The sequence below is a fragment of the Taurulus bubalis genome, assembly GCF_910589615.1.
Source record: "Taurulus bubalis genome assembly, chromosome: 20".
Classification (NCBI taxonomy): domain Eukaryota; kingdom Metazoa; phylum Chordata; class Actinopteri; order Perciformes; family Cottidae; genus Taurulus; species Taurulus bubalis.
The window spans coordinates 9,022,585-9,044,095 of NC_136608.1; the positions used below are offsets into that span (position 1 = coordinate 9,022,585).

Genomic DNA, 21,511 nt, shown 5'->3' on the forward strand with positions numbered 1-21,511 from the left:
TTCCCCATTGTCACATGAGAGAACACCCGGGTCGGTTTCGATTGCTTGGTTTTCTCACTCTACACAGCTTATCAAATTGTTATTACACAGCAGATGGGATGCGGTTCATTTATTTAATTCCATTCACCACAAAGAGCCATGGCGCCATGGCTTTACACGGGGGGATCAATGGGCACAGTCAAAAATGGATTTAAGTTCAGGCAATTAAGAGTGTGGCGCAACGCCTGTGTGAGCATATATTTGTTTTGTATGATGTATTAACGTGTTCAAATACCCAAAGCCTACTATCGGTCCCATTGATTGGTTATACACTTGATTGAATGTGTGGACTCTGCTGGAAGACAGTGCAATTAGACGGTGATTTGGTGCGGGCGGGTGCAGCAGCCTCGATGCCCGGGACGCATGTGTTCTACGTAGAGGAGGGTTCGGGCTGCATTCGGCTGTGGACTCGTGCGCTGTCCCTTTCAGCACCGGAGACCGGAGCAGCGGGAGAGGAGTGAGCGCGCGGATTTACGCGGAGAGGGGTTTTATGCGCAAAGTGCGGAGAGCTCGGAGAGGACCAGGGATACAAATCAGGTGCGTTTTGTCCACATTATTGATCATGGCTGACATATTCTGTGCATGATGAATTCCTCTGCTCTCTCTCTCTCTCTCTCTCTCTCTCTCTCTCTCTCTCTCTCTCTCTCTCTCTCTCTCTGAGACTCATTCTTGGGTACTGACTTCATCACAGGCAGCCTCCCTCTCTTGCCACCTTAAACAAGTGCGGGGTTACTAATTGCATCTTTCACCCACTAAAATCCGCTCTGGCTGGTCACGGCGGAGCACTTTTTAAAAATCGGCTATATATCACATTTTTCTTCTTCGTGTCGTCATCTTGTGGATGCAATAATTGTCTTTAAATATACGTTTGCTGGAGGGGGGTGGGGATGGTTGGGGGGGGGGGGGGGAGAAAAAAAGAAATCTCACTCCAAGGAGGGCTGACATTTGGGGGGAAAACTGCTGAGCTCCGCAAGGAAGTTGCCTGAGGCGGACAGGGACCCCGAGGAGAGTCCGCGGAGGAGGCTGGAGACGCTGCTGCTCAGCCTTCACACGCTGTCGGATCAATTTGATTTCCTCAGGTATCTCATAAGCTATCATTTCGGGGTTCCCCTCCCTCCCTTCTGACCAAATGCTGCTGCTGCCTCTTTCTTTCTTTCTCGTTTTGCTGTAGGTGTTTTCTCTCCTTTGTGCCATCCTGACATTCCTCTATATGTATTTTGGGGCATACTTTCCATTTGCCTTGCTGCCGATCTGTTCTGGGATTTTATTGATTTCTTTCTCCTAATTTTCCTTTCACATGGATTCTGTGCGAGAGCGCTGAGGTGAGTAAACGTCTTCCCCGCACGTAGAAGAGGAATGTTTCAATTAGTAACTCGGTATTGCGTGGGTTTTAGGTAAAAAAGCAACAACTGAGACATGAACCATTAATCTCCTACCGCCATTGCAATGGGGCTTCTCTGCCTTTACTGTGGACGCACTGTCTTAATTATAGGCTGCACTCAGAATGCCACACACACACCTGTTTCAACAGGAATGCGTGAGCTAAGGATGTCTCTTGCGTGGATTTGACGTGTTTATCGATACATATATGCATTTAACTTATATCATATTGTGTGGGCAAGCGTACGTGTGTGTGTGTGTGTGTGGAGGGGGGGGGGCAGGGTGTACTGAGTGCCTCATTGGCCCACCATCTTGCTAAAATCAGAGAAAGATTGCTTCCAGAAAGTGTGAGACAGGTAGACGGAGGTATGAATGAGATGAGACCAGGGAGATGGTGACAGAGGGACAGGGGGAGAGACAGACAGCAATTGTTGAATGAGACACCTTCTTAGAGTGAGAGAGAGAGGGAGAGCGAGAGGGAGGGAGAGAAGAGGACAGGGGAGGCAGGAATGCTATCACTTTCTGAAAAGAGCAGCAAGCTCCCCAGAGAAATGAGGAGGCCTGCAGAAGACGAGAGAGGAGAGAGGGAGAGAAGGAGGCGTTAAGGAGAGAAGCAGAGAAGGGGGGGGGGGGGGGTAATCAAAATGAGGGTGAATTAGAAAGGGAGAAAAGTGCAGGGGAGAGGGAAATAAATAAATTGGGGAGGTGAAGGAGGTGAAGGAGTTGAGGGGCAGAGGAGGGGTTGTCGAGGTCAGGTGCGGGGTGAAGAGAAAACAGCTGGAGTGAAAGAGAAAAGGAGGCCAGATAAAAACACACACAGTCGAGCAGCGAGTGGGCAACACTCCTCTAGACAGCCAGCCGTGGGTGTAAATTAAAGCGAGTGATCATCCAGCTGCAGCCTCTTGGGCTTTAAAGCTCTTCATCTTCGAGCCGCTAACCATCACAGCGGAGGGAACCTCCTTCTTCAGGAGGTTCTCTTCCTTTTTTCAGGCAGCCACACAGGAGAAGATATCTTTTTTCCGTCTTTTGTCAAGCATCATAAAAGACAAGGACCCTCGTGGGAGCATGGGACTAAAAGAGTAATAGCCACAATCTGGTTATTAAGAATATCAGGTGTGTATTACTGTCATGTACAGACAAGGTAAAGTAGTGCGGTACTTTTGCCCCACTTTGAAATAACCAATGAAAGTAAATGAGTCATGCAACTTCTAATAACCTCAGGGCCTCAGTTCCACCGTGAAACATTCACATGTTGCACTGATCTGACTTTCTGGTGCCCTTCTCGAGATGTTTGCATGTAGTTACATCTTGAACCTGAAAAGTGGATGTGTCTCCCTCAAGTAAAAAAAGAGTCTCACTCAATTGTCCCTCCCGGGCTCCCTTACGCAGTCCAAGTAGCCGCGTATGACAAAAAAATGGGGATTCAATGATATTGTGGTTCAAAATGAGACCAAACTTCTTTTTTTGAGCCACGACAAATGCCAAAATGTATGTTTTTGGCTGATTGTCAGAAATTCACTTTGCCACTGAAGCAGATGTTGATCACTTGCCGCCCGATAAGAGGAGCGAGAAATCAATGACGGTATAAAACAGTCAATAATTAAATTGTGATTCAACCCAACCATGTCCTTGAGCATAAACGAGGAAACATTTTAGCCTTATGGGTCCAGCAGTGTGTGAGATTAGCCGCGGACACACACATGCACGCACACACAAGCCCTGACACATGAATGTGCGCTCTCTGGAATGAAATCAGCCTTTAGGTTAACTTAAGCCCATGTGGTGACTCCCTGGCTGCGAAGATCCGATTAATGCCAAATGTTAAGAGCCGGAAAAATGAAAAGCGAGGGAGTTGATCAAGAGAAGCTGAATCTGTGAGCTCCAGCAGATCCTATCAGACTATATTTAATTGCAGTTGTTTAATTATGTGTAATGAATTGATAACATGGGCTCCAGCCCTCATTTGGACCTTTTCTGCGCCTGAGCCGAGTGGAGCCGAGGAAAAAGTGTTGAATAAACAGTATTGCGGCGAGTACAATACCGGCTAACCTATATAAAGCAGCTGGGTTTTTAATCATAGCCGGGGCTGTGTATGAGTGGCTTTGACCTAATTCCATTTAGAGTGGAGAGGAACTGATACATTAATTGGGACAGAATTGAGTTATAAATGGATTCATGGAGAGAGCGGCTCACGCTGTGATGAGATCTGAGCCTGAAACCTGTTAGGGGCCCCTTGTGGGTGAAAGTAGGCAGAATATTTAAAGTTAAAGTTCTGTGAACGATGCTTTGCTTTCGGATTCTTCTACTCTTGTTTTTCTTTTTTAAGTTAAGCGGGAAAGCTTTTCGCAATAAAAGTGTTGGATTTGATCCCAACTCATCCTAAATTATTAGTAGATCTCAATTAGCGCGATATAGGCAGGACCGGATTAACCCACTAGGGGTCTCCTCTACTGGAGTAACATTATCGTGTTATCAAATTCTCATCTAATTCTCAGCATGAAGGTGAATAGCATGTCCCAAAATGTCTAAAACTGCTCTTTTACCACTATAATGCAGCTCAGTACTCTATTTGTGCTGAGCGATTATTTAAAGCAATGGAATGAACTACAGGGATAATTAATTGGCTACATTGAGTGCAAAAAGGGCCACCTCAGAAGCAGAGCTTTGTAGGCCTTGAGGTAAGCAGGAAGCCTATAATTAACAGCGGCGTTTCAGAGTGATGGCCTGAATATATAGAAATTATGTCATGAAAAGTCGACCAAACAGCTTTGTGTAGCCCTGAATGGAGCCGGATCTAATTCTTCATTAATTCACCTGAGCATTACATCGTTACCAAAGAGCTCCACTTCCCTTGTTAGAAATATACATAATGAACACTCTCTTAGTTACCTAAAGATTTCAGGAAACAATGTGCAGAAAAAACCCCAGTTGACTCACCTCTAAATTCTTATTTAACACAGACAAGTACAAATTATTTCTCACTATTAAAAGTCTCAATGGGAAATGGAAAAATTTTAATCAGGGATTTCGTCAAGACCGGTTCTATATCACTGCCCGAACCCAGTTTGAGCACTTTTCAAGGATATGGCTGCTTAATATGCAGCTCAGAGTGTGGAGCATGGCATTATTACCGCCAGCCATGGAGGTGCAACAGGAACATTTCTGTTGTTGGAAAAACTTTCAACATTAAATCTACCTGTTGTGATTTCTGTGTGTGTGTGTGTGTGTGTGTGTGTGCACGTGCGCGCAGCAGGGTGCTGCTAGGTGTAATGTGTTCATTTAGCTGCAGCAGAAACAGCAGGTGTTTGAATGATGCAACACACATGCCACGAGGCACTCGCTGTCTTTTCCTCTGCTGTCTGGGTTTCTCTCACACCGTCTCACGTGGTTTCTCTGTCTGTCTCTCTTCCCCTCGTCTCCCCATCTCACTGCGTCCTTCTCCTCCTCCTCCTCATCCTCCTCCTCCTCTACCTCCTCCTCCTCCTCCAAACCTCTCTCCATTCGTCTCTCCGTCGCTCCTCCTCACCTCCACTGCAGCAGGTAGTCTGCGCCTTCATTGCGAATCGCCTGAGGAGCATCCCAAGGTTCTCTGCTGTCATTTTAACAGCTGTTTCACTCATCGATATGCCAAGAGACAAGTCTGTGTGTGTGTGTGTGTGTGTGTGTGTAGAGGTGATTACAAACTGACAGACTTTGGGTTTTCAATTATAGAATGCCAGTGCACATTTTTGACAGGTCTGCTGGAGAAGTCTACCATGTGAGTGTGTGCAGGTGAAGGAGCATTGTGTGTATTTTCAACTTGTTTTTGGTATGCCTGACTGCATTCCCTCATTGCCCATGAGGTGGTTTTACACATGTTTGTCAGGTTGAGCGTTCAAGCCGGCAGCAGCTTGTTGTTCACACCACACTGCTACTTAGAAATCCTCTCCCTGTCTCTCTTCTACAGGTTCGACTGACGATGTGACTTGTGGATTACAGGCTCAGCTCCCCAACTCTATCCTCCTGCGACGTCGCTGCCACATTTCCGAAGCTTCGCTCTTTATCACGCTGTCGATTCTGGAGTATGATTCGCTCATGGGGCTTGGCTAGCTCCACCATTGGGGTCCTTTACCCCTCCCTTTTTGACCAATAGGAAGGCCCTACTTTTTAATATTCCCCCAAAAACACATCCTCGGTTTTGGAATACCGACCCGAAAGCCCCCGTTAAACACTTTGCTCTTGTTTGGTAATCAATCGTTGATCATGGAAGCGCAGTGGAACCCGACTTCCTGCCCGCAGTCTCCCTCTGTCGTTTTCCTGCTCATGGCGACTTCCTACACGTGGCTCCTTCCCGTCACCGCCCCTCAGCGAATCCCAATAGACCCCCAGGCGGCGCCCGAGTACGCCCACTCCATCCGACTGGACGGCGACGTCATCCTCGGCGGATTATTTCCCGTACATTCGCGGGGGGACCGCGGCACGCCCTGCGGGGAGCTGAAGAAGGAGAAGGGCATCCATCGCTTAGAGGCCATGATGTTCGCCATAGACCTGATCAACAAGGACCCCGAGCTGCTGCCCAACATCACCCTGGGGGCCCGCATCTTGGATACCTGCTCCAGGGACACGTACGCTCTGGAGCAGTCCCTGACCTTTGTGCAGGCCTTGATCGAGAGGGACGGCTCCGACGTCCGCTGCGCTAACGGGGACCCTCCGATCTTCACCAAGCCGGATAAAATCGTAGGGGTGATAGGAGCCGCGGCCAGCTCGGTGTCCATCATGGTGGCCAACATCTTGCGCCTGTTTAAGGTAAGATTTAACTGTAGAAATCAAATTATTTTCTCCTCTCTCTTCTTCTCGTCTCCTCTCTTTTGTGTATACGTGTGTGTGTGTGTGTGTGTGTGTGTGTGTGTGTACATTCCTGTCTAGGCCGCTTGCACACTTCCCCTCACTCATCATTGCCGGCGAGATAAAGTTCAATGATGACAACCAATTAAACAGTAGTCAGTCTTCCTGGAGGTTTCGGCAGCAGTGCCACCTCTCCCCGTACAGATTGGAAGGCTATACTTTTTTTAGCCTCTGCATTTGCCTTTCGAAGCCTAAAGTGAGATTTAATCTCTTCCGCTCAGATGTGTGTGTGTGCGTACAGTATGCGCGTGCAAAGAGACGTGTCAAGATGTGTCAAGTGATGCTTGTAAGGACGGGCTTTGCGTGTGTGTGTGTGTGTGTGTGTGTGTGTGCATGCATGCGCGTGTTTGTACTGCACAGCTTAGATCATTCTTGCATTGTGGTTGGGCCAAATGAAAATGGCTGCCAAACATAGGTATCAATTACTGCTGAAATCTGTCAACAGCCACTTCACTCACTGCGGCGTACATCTGTGTGTGTGAGTGTGTGTGTGTGTGCTAGGACATCTCTTTGTGCTAGTGTGTTTTCTAGTACATGTGCAGCTCTAATTGAGCATCCTTACGAGTGCTCATGTGTACGCAGTGTTTCCTCCCTTTGTGCCGCTCTTGTTTGTGTCCTTGCAGAAGAAGCTTGCAAATCTGTGACAGAGAATACTTGTATTTCTCAAGGTGTGCGTTTGAATGGGTGCGCTTGTGTGTGAGTGTGTGTGTGTTGGCGTTGTCATCATTAGCTGAACAGGGCTGATGGATGGCCGTATGATTATGAAATATGAGTCCTTTAATGACGCCCATGGCATTTCACGTCCACATCTATCCCACGCACTCTCACAGCAAGTGTGTGTGTGTGTGTGTGTGTGCGTGTGTGTGTGTTTGCAGCCACATATTTGCTTTGGAAATCCTTAAAGTGTGTGTGAGAGCACACAGGATTGGATCGCTGTGTGTGTGTGTGTTTAAACGCACTTGTTAACAACCAACTCGTGCTTTGAATGGAAGATTTGCATATTAAACAACAACAACAACTAAACATGATTCATGCCAGGATCTGTCACAGCAACAGCACTCGAACAGAGCGCCTTTCTGGCTCCGCACTGCCTCCTTCTCATTTGCCTAATACGATTTAGTGCATTGTGTGCGTCTGCGTACACGCGTGTGTATTGCATGTCAGTATTTAAGTGTGCCAGCGATTGTTTGTGTATGTGTGTGTGAGATAGAGAAAGTATTATGTATTTAATAAACCTATCTGTGTGTGCGTGTGTGTGTGAGAGTGCCCGTGGCAGTGGAATTATATGACACAAGACTGTATCTTTCTCTGCATGGTTTAACATGAATAATGCAGCGTGTGTCACGGTCTGAAAATAGTATGGAGGACACACACACACACACACACACACACACACACACACACAAAACATGCTGCAATAAACACATGTCTTTTTTAGCTGGGCTAATCTGACAGTGCCAGTCACAGCTACTCGCCCACTCAACACAAGGGGCTCAGAAAGCTAACACAGCCCTGAGAGCGAAAGAGAGAGAGAGAGAGTGTGTGTGTCTTTTAAATCTAGCAGCAGACAAAAGAGATTCAAACAACAGATTGTGTGAAAAATATCCCGTCCAAATCCTCAGGAAAACAGCCTTTTTTTGTTTTCACCGCGCTCAGCCGCAGAGGGAACCGCGTGCTGACAGTCGCAGGGAAATCAAGACGAACAAAAGTTGTTGGTGTTTCTTTTGTCAGTGGTTCCTCTTTTGAAGATTATCTGTAACCGTTTCTGCTTTGTGGGATGATACGGAGTGGAGAGAGGGGATGACATCAGATATAATACGATGAAACTTTGCTAATCCTCGTGGGGAACCAGGCCCCGGCGCAGCGGCATATTTCTGAAGCAATTCCAAAGGAATTTAACATATAAAAAGAACAGAGCGAATGGGGGTCATCAAAATGCTCTAAGCTGGCAATTTCTACACTACATTTAAAGGAAATGTATAGATCACAGCGCTGCAGAACCGTCATGGTTTGGGTTCGTGTGAAATCCGTGTGATCGTCTGAGTGTTTGACTTTCCTGGCCAGCGGTGCTTCTTCCTTGCAACATTCCCAGATCTGATTCACTAACTTGATGAGTTCAATCTCTTTCATACTGATGAGAATGATTGCCCAAACTCCCAAAAATATGAGCTGTAATAAACTGTAAGTATCCAGCATGAACAGGTGTGTGGAACAGCTCATACAAGGCTTTGTTTTGTTTCCAGTGGGCATTGTTTCGTGCTTCTATGGGGACTCGATTTAATGAGGATACTATTGAGTCATATAGGTGCTGCTCACAAATTGCAAGTGAAATAAAGAGGGCACATACCTGTGGACATCCTGTCCATTACTAACCTGCCCTTGTTTCCAGTTTGCTGCCCCTCCTCTGCTCCTCTCATTAAAACACTCACACATTTTTTCACTCTCAGATTTTGTCTTTATCTTCCTCTGCGACCGCTCATCCTCAAAGAGCGACTGCTTCATCCGCGGGTATCGATTGTGTCCGCGGCTGGTAATTACTGCAGCATTATGGATCGGTTAACCCCTGAGACTTTAAGTCACCTCTTGAGGCAAACCTTGGCCGAAGCTGAACGATTTTTATCCCGCTAATGTTTGCACATGGAGAAGCTAATAGTCCACATATAAGCACCAAAACTGGAGGTCATCTCTATCAAATACTATGACAAATTGTACATCTAAGAGCGAGGAAGTGATAGCTGCCCTCGCATCATACTGGACTGTGTGTGAGTGTGTGTGTTTTTGCTTGCTCTGTTACCAGGAAGTCCTACAATGAAGTGTTAAAAAAAAAGAAATTCAATTCATAAATTAATAAGTGGTGGCTGTCAAGAGTACATGAGATGACTTTGCCTCAAGGGAATCTAAAAAACACTGCTCCTACACACACACACACACACACACACACACACACACACACACACACACACACACACACACACACACACACACACTTGTTTCCTTTAAAGAGACAACTTATTATTTGTGTCTCTGCTGGTGGCTTTCATCAAGCGTTCCAGGGTCATTCCCACGCTCACCCAAACATCCAGCTGTGCGTGAGCTGGTGTGTGAGCCTTCTTTACATTAGATTCCCATCTTGGTAAAGTATGCCTTACATATGCGTGTGTGTATTATCCACGTGAACGCCTGTAGGAGGAGGAATAGCTGCAGACGAGCCCTCCAATTGCTTCCATAATTCAGCCGCAGCCTCCGTTCCTCTCTGTCTGTCTGGGGAATTAACTGCCGCACCGTGTGATATTGCTGATATATTCATCTGCCTGTGTATTACCACTGCAATGATTGCTTTCCTGAGCACTGCTCTCTCTGTTTGAGGTGGATTTCTTAACTGTGCATTGTGTGACATGAACTTCCCCAGTCCCAGGAGGCACTTGAATGACTATAACGTATGTATATATATATATACAAAACTACATTTTCTGTGTGTCTCCAAACATAGTGCTCTCATGCACGTGCGAATGAAATCTCACACCTTTTGTTTCAATTAGTGAGAGCAAATGTTTGCTCAAACCCTTGGAACGTTACCCCAGGCTGGGGCTTTTGTACACTTAAAAGGCGCACGAGAACAATCTCCTTTTCAGGCGCAGCAGCACCCTCTGAAATACAAATCAAATCGGCGTTCAGCTTCACAAGGTTGACAACAGCTGCATTAAAATGCAATTAAAGACGTTTTTTCTTCTTCCTATTCAGATGCCAATTCAGACGCAATCCCTGACAGATGTGCTATTATTCTCAAGGTCAGGCGGAGTTTTGGCTTAGTTACAGTCTCGTCCTAATCCTGCAGACTGTTTGATGGAATAATGACGGGCGAGAAAGCAGAGAGAGGGCAAAGAGTGCGAAGACGACATTGGGAGGAAGAATCTGACAGACAGAATAAGACGAAAGAGAAAGCAGAAGAAACAAAAAAAACAGAATAGAAAGAAAAAACAGCGACAGGACCAAAAAAAGACAAAGTGAGCAGGCGAGAGCGCGGCATCCTCGAGAGTGTAATGATGTGGTGTTGATTTCTTTCACGGAGGCATTATGCATTAAGAGGGTGATGACAACGACACCACACAGCACACTGCACAGCGAGCAGGAAACCTCATTAGGACACGAGTGGGTCTCGGGTTTGTGTCAACTTGTGCCTGCGAAGCGTTCCTGAAGCGGGGAAACATCACGGCCGCTTCAGACGAGCAGGACGCGATCATCCAACCTCCGCTAACGAAGGCAGCCTTAATGAGCAAATGGTTAATGAAGGGGGACTTAATTATCCTTCTGAAATTATTTATTACTTTCATTTGTCGAGTGTTGCTTGGAGATGATTCATTCACCGGAGCCATATGTAATGGGTGAACACAGAGTAAATTGGATTTGTTTGCAGCTCAATGGTGCCGTTCCTTTGAACCGGGTTTGAAAATGACAGGCAGAATTGTTGGATGAATGTTTTTTCCAGTTATTAACACGCTTGGAAATGTGTCAATGTAGAGCTTAGCAATATCCCATTGATGAGTCAAGTCAAGTAATTTCTATCTACACAACTCAAAACCACCAGTTACACATTTGCTTCAAAGAATCTGCACAATCTGTACAACACAGACATCCTCCATTCGTATAGACCCTTAAAGCCCTGAAACAGGGGAAACACCTTGAAGGAGCCCGTATACACATTTGTGTATGTGGTTTGTTATTTACTTGGAGGGCCGTGGCACATATTCAGCATTTATTTTCACTTTTTCTTTCCATTTTTCATTGATTTTTTGAAGTATGTTCATAGGAAGAGTTGCTCTTTAACTTCTAAATGCAACAATACATCTTGATGTCAGGTCTGATAGTGACTCAGATAGCTGGATCAGTGAAAAACAATTCAACTGAAACTATTAGTACGTTCAGCAGACTAAACTTTGTCCACACACGATCCCAATCACAACATATAAACACATGAGCACATACAGGGAGGAAATAGGAATGTAATTTCAAGTTTAATCAAGTTCTCTGATAAGAACCAAGAGGTCATTAAACATGTTTAATGAAACTGCGGACAGTGTGTGTGTTTATCTGCGGATTTATTTGTGACCCCTTCACACCGTGAATGTGTGTGTGTGTGTGTGTGTGTGACAGAGGGTTTCCTAAAAAAGGTATTAATTGAATCTCTGTGTTTGTGAGGGAGATGGAAAGCATAAGAGAGAGAGAGAGAGAGAGAGAGAGAGAGAGAGAGAGAGAGAGAGAGAGAGAGAGAGAGAGAGAGAGAGAGAGAGACTGTGTGAGTATTATCTGCAAGTGCATGTATGGAGAGGACCAGTGTATAGAGTACATCAGAGTGGGATGAGATCCTATCTCCCCTCTTCCTTTCATCAGTTTTGGTGCCTGAATAGAAGCTCAGATAAGGGATAAGTGAACCTATTACACACAGGCAACGCTTTCACACACCACAGACGGACAAAGCAGACCATTTTGACAGGAAAAGCATCGTTGTAACTAATAACATTAATGGTTCCTCCGTCACATTCAACATTACGGACATTTCTCCCAATGGAAATTGTAACTTGTCAAACACAGGTGTAATATTGATGTTATAATGAACGTATACCGCAACACATCTAAAACGGAACAAATCCCACATTCATGTTATGAGTCACACCCGTGCTTTTCCTGTGATGCAGAGTCATGGTTTCGGCTCGGAGAAAGGCCTGCTCCTTTTTGTCAGGTAACATTTTCTCTACTTTGATCCCTCCTGGCTAATAAGGAGGAGTTGGCAGCCACGCGTGCAGTGTTCCCAACATGCATCACATATCTTTTTGTGGTTCGAGGAAACTCATGTTTACATGGGGATTATTTTCAAACTGCATTAAACTCTGATGGGATTTGGGGTGGTTTGAGGTGCCAACGCTCACCGCTCACATCCATGGTCGTTCAGGTGTGAAGCCAGCAAGTACAATACCGGGACGCTGGCACGCTTACATGGAACGCAGATATTGTTAGCGGTATTAGTCGCACCTCTATTTCACAAGACAACATGTCCGTTGGGGGGGAAGAGCTCTTGGCTGCAGCAAAAACAACACAAACACATTTCTGTCGTGAGTTTGGTTCCCTGACAAAATGTTTTCAGCCGGCACGATTCCACCACCCGCTTTGGAAGACATGTGCGAATGCATCGGAATGATGCGAATGTAATGGCTTTTCTCATTTGAAATGAATTAACTATGAGCAACTAGAGACAATGTGATTGAGTGAGAAGTTGCAAAGTGGAAACTACAGCTGAGGAGTTCCAATTTTAAAAGAGGTATTTGTCATTTTATGAACTAAACTTGATGCCGGTTCTTGGTCGCTGTCATGTAAGTAACAACAATGAAATGAGTATTTAAGCAGTATTTCTGTTTAAAATATTTGATCGATTATAGTGACTTGTTTTGTGGTCTTGGCCATGTCAGTCGTCCTTTTTATTGAGTTTGTAGCGTTACGGTAATGTTATGTTATGTAGTGTCTGCTCTCTGAAGCTGTTGTGTTTTAAGCCTGCAGGCCTTTGAATCATTTACAATTCCTCCAGTTTTGCATTTATACTGTCGCTGGTTCAGTCACCTGTTTGGATTGCTGTCTGTGCAGAAGGTCTGCTAGTTGCTTGTGACGAGGTCAGAGCTTTGCATGTACGAGTCGTTAGTTTACTAAAATGGGTTTGATGCACACGTTGATGCTTTTTGGTGTTTGCAGCAGCTTAAATCTCTGGATGTCACGTTTACACAGCAGCTATTTCGACATGGAAACAGGCTGAACTCACGATCAAATAAAAAACCTTCCAGCGAGCTACATGCTGAGGCCCACCTAAATGAAATGTTTTTAATTACTCCTGTGTTTACCCTGCTGTGACATGTCCGAATAGCTGCTGTGATGAGGGCCCATTGTCTGTATCAGAGAAGGGAAAATGAAACAGAAATGTAATTGATGCAACACTTTTGATAAGAAATAAGCGTCATTGTTGTTCAACCAAAAATGACAAATAGTTGCTGCTCTTTTCCTTTTTTTATCATTGTAGAATAAATGTCTTTGGGTTTTGGACTGTTGTTGATGAATTATTTTACACTTCATCAAACAAATCTGTAGATAATACAAATGATCTTTAGTTACAGACCTGCTGCAGAGTAGTGCTGCTTATATTTATGAATGCTTAGAAAGTGCATAAGAAGCGTGTAATGTATCAATGACAAGTGCTTTCTATCTATTTGATGTTAATGTAAAATCACAAGGCGTCATCCTAAAATTGACTACAATAAGCTTTGTGGTTCAACCCTCCACAGTGGAGCAGTGCTAATGTGTAAACTGTGTCAGCGACCCCTGTGGTTTAGCAGTGAGCTGATAAGAACGTGTGCACATCTGACGGGAGCGTGATGATCTGTTTAGGCGTTTCTTTCTTATTATTTTATATACATTTTTTCATTGCATAGAGGCACTGAGAGGAGGGCAGATACACATCTCAGAGCGTCTCACAACTCACATCATGAGTAAGGAGAGTGTGTCATATTTGTGTCTTCCGAAACTATTTGGGTCACTCACACACACACACACACACACACGTGATTAAGCTGCTATACAGGTGTGAAATTTGGTGGCAGGCTGAAAATTGCTCTGGAAAGTGTTCGAAATGGGAAAACAGCTCAAGTCCAAGTGACTTTCTGTTGTATTCGCTCGATGTGTTCGTCTGTTTTTGAAAAAGACCAACTGCTTGTTGTCTGTTACAGCATGTGTTGTTTGTTGGAATAACAAGAAAGCAATCTGTGCCGGACGACTGCTCCTTAAACCGCTCTTGTGATCACGCGTCATCTGATTGGCTGCTTGTCTTCCGTGATCGATCAGTGGGCGTGTGCTAAATGATCGCATCACATGGTATGAGGTGCGTTTGCTCCCGTAGGTGACAGAATGAACACTTGGGCGGTAAGTTCAGCATCGTGCTGCGGAGCAACAACAGTCATTGCATTTCAAACTCTTCTTTATAATTGACTGACACGGGACTCATAGATTATTTCTCAAGTCTCTTTCTAGGGCGTAGAAAGGAAGGAATGCATTTTTAATATTTCGGAGAGCGGGATAAGTGACACAAGCGCTTCATTACATCGGCTTTATCTTTCAAGCAGCATTCCCAGCGTCGAGGCGGCTGGGCGGTTAAAACAAGAGCACCCCGAATAGTTCACAGATTTGAAAACATATTCCGATTTGACTTCATTTTAATAAATGTGAGTGAAAGTAGGACAGAAGACAGAAAATGAGACGAGGGAAGGATTCTCTCGGAAATGAGGTGCAGACCATTTTGTGATGTCAGCTGGTCCTTAGCTAAAATTCAAAGTGCATGTTTGATATAGAGCAATGATTACCGGCTGAGAAGGTGCAATGAAAGAAGCAGACACAAAACAAGTTATGGAGAGAAAATGGCTGCTTCTTTTTATTTTCCTCTCCACTATTCAGATTAACCTCTTAATCTGTTTTCCCTCGACAGTATAGTGCCATTTTCTTGTTTCCTCTCATCCATATTCTTTTTTTATATGCCTCTGCTTCTTTTCCAATCCCTAAAAGAGGAGGAGGAGGAGGCCAGTAAATAGTGCGACACAGGAAGAAGCAGGGCAGTAAAGGTGATAGATAAGGAGATGGAAGGCGGTAAAACGGTAATCGTCAGAGGAAAAGAGTTCAGTAAAAGAGCAGTTGAAGACTTGAGGGAAAAAGACGGGTTGCGGGAGGTGTTCTTACATCTTGCAGCGATGTTACATTAGATCAGAGAAAGCAGGTGGGAGGAAGAAGGAAGAAAGAAGTTAAGTGTTTAGCGTTTCCACATGCCTGCTTTCCTGCTCTCGGCATGCCTCAATCCATCTTTCTTCTCCTGGCTGCTTTCTTCCATGCTCTCCGTCTCCTGCAGCCTTCTCGGACCATGTTAATCGCTGCGGCGTATTATTTATGAAAGCAGGCAGAAGACATGGAAAGAACATTAGCAGAAAGCCAGGTTCCTCCTGCAAAAAAAAAAAATCTTTTGGAGGTGGGCATTGACAGGATGCGTCTCTCTCTGTGTGTGTGTGTATGTGTGTGTGTGTTAAAATAGATGTCCTCCTTTGGAGATTTATATAGAACATGACATATGCTGGATATGACACTCTTTCTCTCACTCTATTACACACATGCATATTTAGATATATCATTTATATCCCCGATATTTGTTTGACGATTCAAAAGGAAGTGATTGATGCAATTGATTTATTGATTGACGAAGAATAAAATGGGAGGGGAAATGTACATATTAAGCTGGTATATAAGTGTTTAGAGCAATAGTATGTGTGCTTGTTTGTGTGTGAGCGAGAGTGCATTACTTGCAGGGGTTTGCCAATTACCCCCCTAAGCTGGAGGTCAAGGAGGACAGAGACAGAAAACATTTCTTTCTTTTTTCCCTTTAATCCGCATTCATTGCCTGCCAGTAATAGTCTCCTCCTCCTCATCACTCCACCTCCCTCCTGCTTCCAGCTTCCCCAAAGTCGTGTTTAGACCGACATTAGCATTGTGTGAACACAAAGAGATGCAACAATATCCAGCAATGTACTGCATCGGCATACAAGGAGTAATCCTGGTCGATAACTTACAACTGATAACTAATAAAAGAGAATGTTGTACTTCTACTGCTTCTCTCACAATTGTCCAGACAGATGATAAAATAAGTGTCAATAAGTTTCTGTCTCACAGTATTATAAGTCACTACGCTGTGTTTTGCTATCTGATGACTCAAAAAGACAGCGTATTGTGATGAATGGATAAGAGCTTTGCATATCAAAGTGATGTTATGGTTCCAATGTGGGTAAAACATGGATATGAGAAAGAATACGGAGTCTTTAAACAGTCTGTGAGAGCAATGCTGCAGCACACGCTGGAATAAGACCTCCATTTCCAAACACAGTGCAGCAGTGTGTATACCTATACCTTCTTCCTCTGATTTTCAGATTTGATTTTGCTCTTTTACTCCAGCTTCTTCATCTCACCACCCCTCCTGCTTCTCTCTCTCTCCTCGCCTCCCACCTCTCCCTCCTCCTTCTCTGTCCTCCCTCTCTCTGCCCTCACCGCCCTAACCGGTAACGCTCCTCCTCCGAGGTAAGGCAGCACTAAACGGCCTCGGCGCGGCGATCGCATGTATTTTTAATGGCCACACTCGTCATGCTGGAATCTCAGCTTGAATTATGCATAGAGGATGAGTGAGAGAAAAGAGAGATGGACAGGAGTGAGGGCACAGGAGGGAGGAGGAGGAGAGAGAGAGAGAGAAAGAGAGAGAGAGAGAGAGAGGGTATGGAACGTAACAAAGGATGAGGATAAAAGGCAACAGGGGATGCTAGATCATTGAGGACAACAATAACAAAAAACATGCCGGGAGTGTGAAAAAGATAGAATGAGAAAGAGAGAGAGAGAGAGAGAGAGAGAGAGAGAGAGAGAGAGAGAGAGAAAAAAAGAGACATGCACTTTGGAATAATCACCTCTCACCTCTCACCTCCCTCCACCAAGCCCTCATTTTATCTCTCTCCAACCAGATCTAACTTCACCTCCACACCCTGCATCCCTTCATCTCTCGCTTTCTCTCCAGGGCTCCCTTTCTTCTCTGTCTCGCAATTTCATCACCTCTTCCTCAAACTCTGTCTCTATATTTCTCCCTTTTACGTCCCTCGCTCCCTCTTTTCTCCCCAAAACGTAATACTCCGCTCGGTCCTCAACCCTTTCTCTCTCTCTCTCTCTCTTTTTATATTCTTTTTACTTGTTCAGCCTTTTTTATCTCTCTCTTTCTGTCTCTTTTTTTTCCACCTCTCTAAATCTGAGGCTTTTTTTTGCAACAGACAGAAATGTACAAAGTGAAGGACAAGTGTGTCTAAGCCTTCAGACTATTGATTAGCATCATGGACTCGTTCTTTCGTCCCCCAAAACCACACATGCGTCCTTCTAGGTATAATGGACTTTGGAGGGTGGCCGACAGGTTCACCATGAGATAAGGGAGCAGATATCTCCGTTATTACTTTCTCTCTCTCTCTTTTATTAAAGTAGCTGGAACTTAAAGATGTCTGTATATGCCTCCACATGTGGAGCATCCTGTGTCCATAACAATATGGATTGTGTTGTGTTTCAAAGGCCAGTTTTATTATAGTGTCCATGAAAGTCCAGTATGTTTTCCTGCCTACAGTCTGAGTGAAGGTCAGATATTGAGCTGGTGGGCGGCTATATCAATGATAGTACATGTAATCGATCACCCTGGAATTAAAACAAAATGAAATTGTCTATGCTTTCCAAGTTTGTTGAACAACCGAAGAGACTTCCTTCGCAGTCTTCTTCCTTCCTAATGAGTCCAAATATTTTTACAAATCCCAAAACAGCCTCACATCAGGTTTACCCAAATGACTCCAGCAGTTTGTTTCTGCTTTATTGCACTCTGGGTCCAAAATCTGACATATTTACCACATTATTCCCGGTCTGACAAGCTCATATTTTGTACAACCCTTCCACACCAGTGGAGCTACAGCTGCAAAGAAATAAATAAAATAAAAAATATGCGAGTGTGCCAGCATTCACAGGAGATGTAGATGTTTTTAATGGTAATTTTGTTGTCTTGTCAAAATGTGTGCAATGAAAAAGGATGTGCTCAAATCCCTCATCTACTATTCACGATACACATATATATATATCATTCTATGTAGGGAATTATATTGGGAGCACTATATATTATCCTATGACCTGAGTATCGTCTGAAATGTTTTGTTTTTGGTAGTTAGCTTTTTCTATATGACACAAATCAAAAATAACAATTTCAGACAATACTCCAGTCATAACTCTCATCCGGCATCCTCTAAATTTGCCATCTTTCCTCTTGATGGGAGTTATGTGGTCTAATAATTCTCAGCACGTCGGTATCCCGTGCACCATCTGTGAAGGCCTGTGCCACGCTATGCGAACAAAAACAAAGGTTCAATCACAGTTTGTCCTGAGAAGAGGTCTAATCAGGCCGATTAAGTGAAAACCCCCGTGGGGAGGAGCCACAGCGGCTTCAAAATTATCAACCAATTAGGAGGTGAAGACAGGTTGAACTCCCTTGTTTTTAATCTGATGTTAACACTGAACTTTTGTTTGTGTTGCAGATTAAAGATGTAGTAGTAGTAGTAGTAGTAGTAGTAGTAATAGTAGTAGTAGTTGTAGTAGTAGTAGTAGTAGTAGCAGTAGTAGTAGTAGTAGTAGTATTAGTAGTAGTGGTAGTATTAGCTGAATGATTGCAATGCTAGAAGCAAGCCAACTTGTATTATTTGTGCTGGCATTTATTGCTTGTATAAGCACGTAGTTTATTCTTGGAAGTCAGCAAAGTTGACTTTTGGTCATCCCCTCTGTCGGCCTGTCGGATGTGACTCACGGTGAGTGTTGCACACACTCAGCCTGACTCGCTGTTGACTCCTCTCCGGTGCTGATCGGGCTTCGGGAGCTGAAGATCAAATTGAGGGATTACATGATGAGAGAAACCTCGAGGCTTTGGTATTTTGGTATGTTTTTGATATTTCCACGCGACGTCTCTGATAATTAGGATGACATTTAGAAAAGCTTTGATGTGTTTCCTCTCGTCTGTCAGGGAGCATGAAGAAAGGAACACGGAGACAAAAAGCGCTTCCTCGCTATAGGGGTCGAGCTCTGCTTTATCTGCTCCAAAATGTCCTCCAGTCATTCCAGTGAGACCAGTTTTTTGTGCCTAATTGCCGAAAAATGAGCTGGTGATTAATCAACAATTTACATGATTGATTATGCAGTGTTTTGACAATACAAAAATATGAAATGCCCATAAATATTCCTCGTGTCAACTAAAACAGTTACGCCATGCATTCTAATTTGAATTGAATGAGCTAAAGACGTTTATACAAGACAGAGACACAAGTACACCCATCCCTTGATGTGGGGAATCAAATAACAAGCTGCATCATATGATCATATCTCCTATTGCAGAACCGGTCCAAAACGTGCATGTGAGCTATACCCAGCATGCTGCAGGAGTGTAATAATTCATATTATAGAAGAGTTGGCAGTTCATTTATTCATGGTATTTACACACTAAATATACATTTGGATGAAGTAGAGAAGACAGTGTGCAGGAGTTTTTTTGTTCTATATTGTCTCCTCTAGGTATTCTCCTACACACCTGTCGACCTACTGGGGTGCAAACGTTTGCTCTTTTTATGGTAGAATTCAGAAAATGAATCTCCCAGCCACCACTTTGTATTTGCACTTCTATTTAACTATCACAATGTGTGCAGCATAACTGAAATCTTCTGAAGCCAAACAATATGTTCAAGAGTTGCTTCACTACCTCGTAGCTTTCCCCCTCCGGGAATCTGCTGGTCGAGTCTTGCTGTGTGCACACACGCCTTGTGTGCTTTCACTTTAGTGCTTTGAAGTCTAAAATACAGATCGCCATGTCATCAACTACTTAGTCGTAAATAACAAAATAGATCCTTTAAGCCATTTTGGTTGCTTCCTTTTTGTTTGCTTTTTTTATTTTAGGAAAGAAGTGGTACACTTACTTTGTGCTGCAGCAGAATAAAGGAAATATGATCTGTTGCCTTCTATATGTGTTCTATAATGAGCGGTATTTGGGCTTTAAATCATTTTTGATCTTCACATTTTTGCTTCCATTCTCCTTATAATGTAATTTGATTTAAAAGGTTCAGTTTGTTTTGTCATATAATGATAAACACGGTATAGTTTAGGAAACATTTGGTTTGAAAGGGATACGGTCAGTGATTCTGACAAAATGCCCTTAAAATCCCATAGAATTCCATGCTAATAATTGAATTTGCATACAACCTGAAGGTGGCGAAACAGATTAATCGGCTTTATTGAGTGTTTTTATTCAACCTGTTGCACATGATTTAGTTTAACGGTAATCGCCTAATCCTCTGGAAACAGATGACATAGCTTCTTCTGAAGGTCCGTTAGTGAACCGAAGCCTGTGTATCATAATACCTGTTGGCGAGGCGATTGAGAAAGCCTGAGGGGGTGCTTACCACCGCTTAACTCCATAAAAAGCAGCTTTGCAACAATACATAAAACTCACTGAGTGTGTTTCCCTCGCCGTCTCAGAGGGGATTTAACTGCTAAGACAAGACAAGTCTTTCCCTTCTCTCACTGAGCTCCGTCCAACTGGCGCTGGACACCTGCCAAGGTTTATGCATGGAAAAATGAGTACACACACACACACACACACACACACACACACGGAGATGCTCGCTCAGGCAGGGAGACACACACTGCACAGAGTCACATTCACACTGTTGCTGTGTTGTTGTGGCAAAGAGATGATTTTAGAGAATAGTGTGAGACCTTTTGGCTCTGCTGCAGAGTCTTTACCAGGCGTACTGTACTGTACTGTACTGGCCTGGCATGCACTTAGCAGCAAGTTTCCCATTGATTTTTCTTATTTTTGTTTTGTGTCAGGATTACAGCAGATGGCAGATCTGAAACGTTTCAGACGTGGTAGGAAAGTTTTTAATGCAAACAATCTCAAAATGCAACGTCCACGGTGCTAAAAAGGCCTTTACTGCCTGAATTCTGAACAAAACGTGCTGTAATCTGTTTTTCATCATCCGCTATTTGAAAACTGTGGCTCAAGACTGAAGAAACTCAAACTTTTAGGAACTTCCGAAAGCCATAAACCTAATCTAGTCATGGCTAAATGTCCAGTACTATCTTTCCAGATATGGGCTGTTTCATATCTAAGCCCACAAACACCAGTGAATGAAACGTTTGCAGAGAAAGAGGTAAAAGCCAAGAATTTAACCTGAGAGAAAGATATATAAAAGGTATATTTTGGTGCCTTCTCATTTTCTATTTTCATCACAAGACTGCGATGCTGCTGTGAATGCTGTCAACTTAACATGATTTATTTTGAGGGTGAAAGCAGATTTATATTTGTCGGTAGCATGCCTAAATGTTTAAAAACGGGTGTGAAAATTGCAAGAGACACATAAATTGACACACAAAACTAAATTGGCGACAGAAATTATCTAAACATTTAAATAAATTCTGTTTCAAGATACAGAGCAATGTCAGCTTGCGTGTCCTATTTAAAACTGCTGAGTGGGTGAAAACCAAATAAAAGCTTATCTTCAAAAGATGCAGACACATGCTCTGAACTCCCGTTGGG

General features: G+C 43.9%; 1 protein-coding gene across 1 annotated transcript in view; it reads left to right on the plus strand.

The window, feature by feature from the left end:
• Positions 1-5,661: 5,661 nt before the first annotated feature.
• Positions 5,662-21,511, plus strand: part of grm8a (glutamate receptor, metabotropic 8a) — a gene marked incomplete at both ends in the record, with an annotated part of 184,711 nt that continues 168,861 nt past the window's right edge. Inside the window, one exon of the mRNA XM_079235931.1 lies at positions 5,662-6,204. Coding sequence (XP_079092057.1) covers positions 5,662-6,204 — 543 coding nt within the window. The remainder of the gene's footprint in view (positions 6,205-21,511) is intronic.